The sequence below is a fragment of the Prinia subflava genome, chromosome 2 (assembly GCF_021018805.1).
Source record: "Prinia subflava isolate CZ2003 ecotype Zambia chromosome 2, Cam_Psub_1.2, whole genome shotgun sequence".
Lineage (NCBI taxonomy): Eukaryota > Metazoa > Chordata > Aves > Passeriformes > Cisticolidae > Prinia > Prinia subflava.
Genome location: NC_086248.1, coordinates 67,090,873 through 67,098,945, shown reverse-complemented (window position 1 = coordinate 67,098,945; position 8,073 = coordinate 67,090,873). Strand labels below are relative to the sequence as shown.

At 43.5% G+C, this 8,073-nt stretch overlaps 1 protein-coding gene across 5 annotated transcripts in view; it reads right to left on the bottom strand.

Moving 5' to 3' along the window:
• Positions 1-2,493: 2,493 nt before the first annotated feature.
• The window catches only part of SASH1 (SAM and SH3 domain containing 1), a 527,201-nt gene continuing 521,621 nt past the window's right edge, over positions 2,494-8,073 (bottom strand). For all 5 annotated transcript variants that reach the window (XM_063390359.1, XM_063390360.1, XM_063390361.1 and 2 more), the window contains 2 exons: positions 7,609-7,740; positions 2,494-6,771 (listed from right to left, as the gene is read on the bottom strand). In XM_063390359.1, coding sequence (XP_063246429.1) covers positions 6,511-6,771; positions 7,609-7,740 — 393 coding nt within the window. In that variant the 3' untranslated portion in view covers positions 2,494-6,510. The remainder of the gene's footprint in view (positions 6,772-7,608; positions 7,741-8,073) is intronic.

Sequence of the window (8,073 nt, the reverse complement as noted above, 5' to 3'; positions counted from 1 at the left end):
TGAAGAGGCAAGATGGAGGAATTGGGGAGTGGCCCCTGTGTTCCTTGTTCTTGCTCTCGTCACCCATTTTCTGCTGAGTTGGATCTCAAGGATTGGTTTAGAGTAGAAATGACATGTTAACATAGGTAGTAGGTATTGGTACAATTCTGTAAATAAAATGTACGTTGTGGACGGTGGTTGGGTCAGGGGTACTGTACATGAGGTGCGGGGCTCTCTGATCCGCCCAGTCTGCCGCGTGTCCTGCTCTGCTGGGGATGCCTTGCAGAGCTGAGAAAGAACTAAGATAAGGTACCCTGCCAGGGAGGCCTGGCAGAGCTGAGAAAGAACTGAGATAACGAAGAATAAACAACCTTGGAAATGTGCACCGGCGGACTTGTCGTCTCTACCTCTGGTGTGAAACACTTAGGGCAAATAGAAGACTGAAAACCTTATTACCTCTGGGAACAGCAACCCCGAGGAAACTCCCAGGGAACAGCAACCTTGGGGGAACCCTTAGTACCATGGGGAACAGCAACCCCAAGGAGAATCTCAGGGAATCAACAACCCTGAGACAGAACCTCAGTAACATCAGAGCTTTGGGGTCAGGACTTGAACAGTACCAGTATACCTGCAAGCACACTCATGCAGGCACAAGCTCAGATAGACTACTTGTGTTGCAGAATTGAAGGAAATAAATAATGATGTCCATTCATGCCATGGAAGACTGCAGGGCCTGCAAAAGGGCAAGGCTAAGAACTAATAAGTCATAGAATCACAGAATATGCTGTTGGAAGGGACCCACAAGGATTATCGAGTCAAAGTCCCATCCCTGCACAGCACCATCTCCAAGAGTCACACCACTTGTTTTATACTGCTTCTTGAATGCTAAAGGATCATCCTTTAGTGGACTCCTGAGATAGCCCTGGTTGTACATGTAATGTTACATTCATAGCTTTTAAGTCTCTGAGGGCTTACACTGAACTCTGATCAGGCATAAAGTTTCTTTTTTTAAGTATTCGCAGCAAGAATTTTTAGCCCGTTTCTCCCACATCTCATTTTCTGGTGCAAACACATGTGGAAATAGAACTTTTAGAATAAGGATAGGTATGTATGTGTTGGGGGGTGGTGGTGTTTGGGTTTGGCAGCAGCTACTGTGGTCAGCACACACTTGGATCAAACAGCAGCAAAATGCTGAGAGCAATAGATGGGGGCTTTGTGTTTCAGCTGCTCCCAACGCAATCCCGGACCACAGCAATCTTGGAAGGGAAGCAATACTCCTTCCAGCTGCAGAAATGGCAAGCGCCCTGGCTTTTCATGTTGTGCAGTGTTTGTTTTTATTTCTGTTTTGTTACTTGAGAGACCCTTGGAAACAGCGGCCCCGGCGCTGGCGCTGCCGGCGGCGCGGCGCCCTCTGCCGCCCCAGCGCCCTCAGCCCGCTCAGAGACCTCAGGACGCCCAGAGCCCTCAGGGTGCCCAGAGCCCTCAGCCCTCTCGGAGCCCTCAGGGTGCACAGCGCCCTCAGCCCGCTCAGAGCCCTCAGGGCGCTCGGAGCCTTCAGCCCTCGTTCCCACCAAACGCCCGCCACGCCCCACAGCTCCGCGGGAGCGCTGCCCGGCGGGACACGCGGTTCAGCTCTCTGCACGCAGCCCCAAAGGTTCTTTTGTCTTCCCCTTTATGTCGTTGCCCGAGTTCAGCTTCCGGCTAACGCCAGCTCGTGCAGACACAGCCGCCCCTCGCTCCTGGGGGCCGAATGCACAAAGGATTAACTTCAAGCTGCTGCCACGAGGAGCTGGCAGCACGCTGTTAGGCAGCTAAGCATACCCATTAATTACACAGCAAATTTAACCAGACCAACAAATGCAAAACAGTAAGCAAGAAGTTATTCAAGTGAACTGGAAGGAAGTGCCAAGAATCATGTCCCAAGGTTCCTTTGCCCAAACCCTGGGCATTGGCATCTTATTGCAGACTGGAGGCATCACCTGATTGCTCAGGAGTTACAGCTTCAGGAATTACAGCACCTCACCGGCCAAACGAAGCAGAGCCGCATATGCAAACCAGGTTTGAAATCCCTTCCTGCAGGCAAGAGCTGTAACTACAGCCACAAGCATTGCACTCATGGGCCTTTCCTCTGGATTCACCAATTATTAATTATTCCTGCAAAGTGGTAAAGCTCCCAAGGGGAGACCTCTCACACATACCTCACTGAGCCTAGCAGCTGGACATTCACAGGATATGACAGGCAAAGTTTGGAGAGTGCTGATTCACAGAATATAATTTAAAAGCTGCTTCTAGTCCTGAATTATTAGGGTTTTAAAATATTTTTAAAAATTTTAAACCTTTTTCTCCTGTTTTAGATGTGTTGAGATTGCTTACAAGGAGAGGAACTAGAGGCTTGGTAAGCTACAGGGCAAGGGCCAAAAATATAACCAAAAAAATGACATCACTGGACACTGCTACCCAAGCACTAAATAGAGGATCTGTATAGCAAAATCAACAACAACAGAAAAAAAAAAAAAGAGAGGAAAATGGAAATTTATTTACTTTTTATCTATGAACAGTATGACATATAATTATAGACAAGTTTTGATACACAGGAAAACCCTTTTGTCAACCATTTTTTTTGCTAAATGAAACAGCACAATAATCTTTACACATTCATATTTTGTTTTTGTTTTTTTTTCTTTACAATACACAGCTTTCTTGGGTTGAAGCAAACTGCAGGACATTGAGTACTGGTATATTACAGCTACTTACATCATTTAAGAACAGCAAATGGAGAAAAATAAGTTATTTAAATATTGATTTCATATACAGAAAGTGCAACTTTGTTAGTTGTTACATAACTTGCTTGACAGTTTTGATTCCCCAAAGGGTGTCAATTAATGCTAAAAGTATCTTGGACTGAAAGTATTATTTATTTTAAAAATAATACAGTACAACTGCACAGCTGTGACTTAGTGAATCGACCACTATTGCTGCTCTTAGACATGATGGCCTGTTTGAATAATGCAATGTTTAATGCTTCCGATCATGCTCCCAGTCTGCATCCACAGCCAGGCCCATGTGGATTCCCATGTGGCACAGGGAATTGCCACCTGGGTGGCAACAGCGGGTTATTGATCAAAGCATATGATTATGATGGCATCTGGGAATATTTTGGGCTTGCTGCTTCTATTGTTAAATAGCTGTTTGAGTTACTAAGATACAGTGGATAGATACTTAACATGGTGAGCCTGAGCACAGCATGTGAGGATTCCAGCAGCAGGTTTCTTCTGTGCTTTCCAAGAGTTAATGAGGGAACTTTTGCTTAGAGCACTGAAGGTTGCAAGAAGCTGCAAGAGGTTTATGGCTCTCGTAATGTACCACCTCACCTGCTTGGGGAATGGCACAGGTCACTGAAACCACAGCAGGGAAGCTCTAACACTGAGAAGCTTAAGGCTTTTTTTAGATTAGAATATAAACTAAAACTGTAATTCAAGTAAGACCACAAAGCACGTTCGTTAAAAGAAAACAAAACAAATATTAAAACTCATAATTCTCAAACTGCTCACTCCAGTGCTGATGGGTGTGATTTGGTTTCCCTGGGTCACATAATCATTTAAAAAGAATAGATTTGCAGAGAGAATTTGGCAAACAGATTCAGCTTATTCCCATAATTCTCCTTCTGTTATTAACAGAGGGGAAAGTGATTAATATGGGAGAGCTTTATTACATGACTTGTCTTCCCTGCAACACAAGGAAATTTGTTTCCTTTTTTATTGCTCTAGTCAGCTTGGGCTTTTCCCTTGCTCCAATATAACTGCTGTCCATTTACTTCTACTCTTTTCTGGTCCCTGCCTGCAATCCCAGGAAGTCTCAATACTCTTTCCATCTCCTGCTTACTGATACAGGCTTGCTCTGTAAGCCTCAGAGAGGAACAAGAGAAAAATAATAATTATTTAAAAAACGCTTCATTTTTTTTACATTTTTTACTTTTTCTTTAGAATCATAGACAATACTGAGCTTCAAAAGGCGTCCCATCGAGTCCAATTCCTGGCCCTGCACAGCACCATCCCCAAGAGCCCCACCCTGAACCTGAGAGCGTTGTCCAAATGTCTCTTGAATTCAGACAGGCTTGGAGCAGTGACAACTTCTCTGGGGAGCCTGTTCCAGTGCCCAGCCACCCTCTGGTGGGTGAAGAGCCTTTTCCTGATATCTCCAACTCAGCCTCCCCTGACTCAGCTTCAGGCTATTCCTTTGGTCCTGTCCCTGAAGGGGAGAGATCGGTACCTACCCCTCTGCTTCCCCTCGTGAAGATGCTGAGACTGCAATGGGCTCTCCCCTCAGTTTCCTCCAGGCTGAACAGACTCAGCTGTTGCTCACAAAGCTTCCCCTCCAGACCCTTTGCCATCTTTGTGGCCCTTCTTTGGATTCTGCTCCTCAATAGCTTAATGTCATTTTTATATTCTGGTGCCCAAAACTGCACACAGGACTCGAGGTGAAGCTGCACAGATTTTTCACCAGCTGTACAAAACATGTCTGCTGTATGTCTTCTGATTCTGTCCTATCAGCACATGCTGCTTTATCAGGCACCAAGGAGAGTATTATAGACCTTTGCTTGAGAACAATTTCAGGTTGCATCAGTGACTGTTGCCTTCATACGATGGTGTGCAGGAGACACTGGTGAGATACGAAATGTGGGAAGTAAACCTAACAGCTATCAATTCTACCAGGAGGCAAATTAGTTATCATCTGCAGTAAAATGCGTATTCATCCACTTTAAGCATGACCATGAAAGGGCCAGGTATGGTAAGGAACCATGGAGTAACCACAGTTTTTCATTCATCAATCTCTCAGCATTTTATCAGAAGTCATTAGCTCAGTATGGGACTGGGATAATTGGGGCACCAGAGTGAAGTGCCTTGTCTGGTTTTACACAGTAAATTGATGGCAGAACTGATATTGGAAACAGCCACACATCCCAGCCTGTGCCCAGCTTTCTATTCTATCCCCCTTTACCTGCCAGATTAAGCTCGCTCTTCCATGGAGCATTTGTACTACAAGAAGCTGAAGGACACACCATATACAGACCCCAAAGAAAAAGCTGGTTACGTGCTATTTGTGATAATTTGCATTTAGTATATAAAATGTGTACCCAATATAGAAAAATAAAATCTGTTATTAGTCACATTTGTGACTGGAACGTTTCACATGGAGTTAGGCAGAAAAATATCATTGCATCATGAAAAATGGTTCATCACATTTGCCAGAACAATGCTCTTTTCCAGTGAGAGGTAATATTAATGCAGTGGTGAGGGATATCAACTGTTCTAAAAATCACAGTGTTATTCATAAGACTGTCTGGGAATTTTCTTGTCCATGCAATGGAATTACTGAGTCTAATTACTGAGTCTAATGATTTCTATGGGACACAATTTGCTTTTTCAATGCAAGTGAATTTTCATTTGCAGAAACCCACTGTTTGGAACCAATATGGTCAGGATACCAAGTCAAAGCTGCAGCATCATGATTGACAATATAACACAGTACACAGAATATGATTAAAATGAAAAGCAGTTACATATATACAAGGCAGTATATCTTGGAACAGTTTAGTAACAACAATAAATGCAGACTGTAGTGAACAAGGAGTTAACCTGACAACCAAAACCTAGCATAACCCTGCATTTGTAAAAGCACCTCTGCAACACAGGAGATGTTATGATGAGGCATTTTATAGAAGCTACTTCAGCTGGAAATCACCCTTAATGCAACTTAAATGTGACAGGTTGAAACAAGGCTTGGGAAATGTGAATACAGGTAAAGTGAACACTAGGTAACTGCTTAAAAGCTTATTTTAAGGCAAATAAAAAGCTGATTGCTAGAAAGCAGTTATAAAAATTATCTCAGCTCTGTACAAATAAAAAGAAGCCTTCTGAATCTCCGTGGGTTAGTTGCATTGAAGAGACAGAGATGGACCACACTGAAAACTAATTTCAGTCCATCAACTTCAGCCTAGCTAAAGGCTTCGTGGCAACTGGGACCTACACCAAGAAACAGCAAAGATGACTGGGGAGGGCTTTGTGTTTAGCTCTAGACTGCTAAAATAAACAAAAGGCATTTGCCAAACATCCTCTACTAGAATTTGCACCTTGATTTGTACCTGGTCTTTACAACTGATTTCAGGTACCTGGAACCTAGATGTACAGAAGACCTGTTACTAGTATCACTATCACAAACTTGAAGAAAATGGGCAAGAGTCCCTTAATTCTGTGAAGCTGTCTGATTCTCAGGCCAACCCTGTGCAGTTTATAAAGCAGGAATACTTGAGATGGGAGTGAGGGGGGAGGGAAGTACCACATCTATGATACCTGGTGGTTGCCTCTCTTCTCCTTCAGTCACCAAAGACTTTCATATCCTTTGAAGAAGATATCTGCCTGTCCTGGGGAGCCACTTCCTTGATCCCTTTAGCTATGTGAAGTAATTAGAGTGATACTGGTGCAGGAAGAAGCAGTGGATTCTCAACCAGGCAATGTCACACTATGGAGCATGTTAAATTGCCTCTGGATCAAGAGGTTTGAAGAGTCTTGCTGCTGCCAGGAGCTTGTTTATGTGCCTTTCCTCTGTGATGCCAGCTTTTTGAAGGCAAGTTTGTGACAGAGAAGGCACTTTGCTCAGTGTGTTGAATCCTGCTTCTGTGAGCAGGCTGGAATACATAGGCAGGCCAATGGAAATCAGCCAGTCAGATACAGAGGTGATGAGTCCTGGGGATACAGGCTTACGGCAAATTTCTGTGAGTCCTCCACTTGGAATCTGGAGAGTAAAAAAAGAAAGAACAGAGAACCCTTAATGTTCATCACATCTGCTTGCTTTACAAGTCTTTTTTTTTCGTTTGTTTTCTCTTCCAAACTGGTAGAATTTCATAGCAGATGTTCTAACTTCTCTCATGTCACGTTTGTCAGTATGAGAGTGGTGTGGGCTGAAAGGCTCACATCCCTTGGCCAGAAGCACTGACAATTTTGGCAATACAGACACAGTGGGCAGTATCCAGCTGCTTGACTGACTTTAATGTACCATTCTGAATTAATCTGAGATCAGTAAAGAGTACCCAGTAATAAGACTTTTTACAGTGATCCATTTTATTTCTCAGTAAGGCGAGAGAATATCAATTTTGCCTATCACCTCCTCAGACAGATCAAGTTCTCTCAGAAAAAGCCTTTTTTTTTGATGTTTTCTCCTTTTTGATGGTTTCTCCTTTCTGCTTTTGCTAAGGAGAAGTGGACACTAGTATAGTTTAATAAATGAAAAAGAAAAGTAAAGCCTTTCAAATTTTAATACAAAAGCATTTAATACATGCCACCTTTAGTGAGCAAGTCTCTGTTACCACTGGTTGCAGTCTGCTTAGACTTTTAAGATGATTATTTGGACAAGACAGGGCTATCCACTCTCCTTTCAACTACTGACTGTCCTTTGGGACTGGGAGAGGCACCTCCTGCCCCTGCAATACCTCTACCAATGTTGTACCTGCTGGATGAACATAAAGGAGCACTTCTGTACCAGGACTTCTCAAGTATCTCCCTTTACTACTAGTCAGTCCTTTAAAAGTCTGCTCAATACCAATAAGAAAATCTGCTTTGTGGAAATACTCACTGCCATGCGATGCTGCTTCCTCAGCTGCTTTACCCGGATTTGGTCCATGTTTGTAGCCACATCCTTTTCAGGCTGCTCCAAGTCTTCAGAGTACCTCTGTACCAAAGCCTCAGGAATGCCACAGCGACCATGCTGAATGTTCCCAGCCAGACACAAAGGAGAGAGGACAGATTAAAGAAGTGTATCTATACAGACCAAACCAAACCAAAGCAACAAATGCAACAGAAAGAGAAGTGCAGGATGCGAGCAAGAAATAGCTTTCCTTGAGGTTCCATGAAAACTGAAAAAGCAATCCCTAAAAGACTCCTTCCTTCACCCCACAAAAAGATGAACTACTTGATGCTATCAATTCAGAGTTTCTTGGAAATACAAAATCTAATCTTCACTTCCTGTTTCAGCTCTACTCCCCCACATTAGCAGAGAAAGACACATTCCCATGCCCAGTACCACCAAGGCACCCATGGT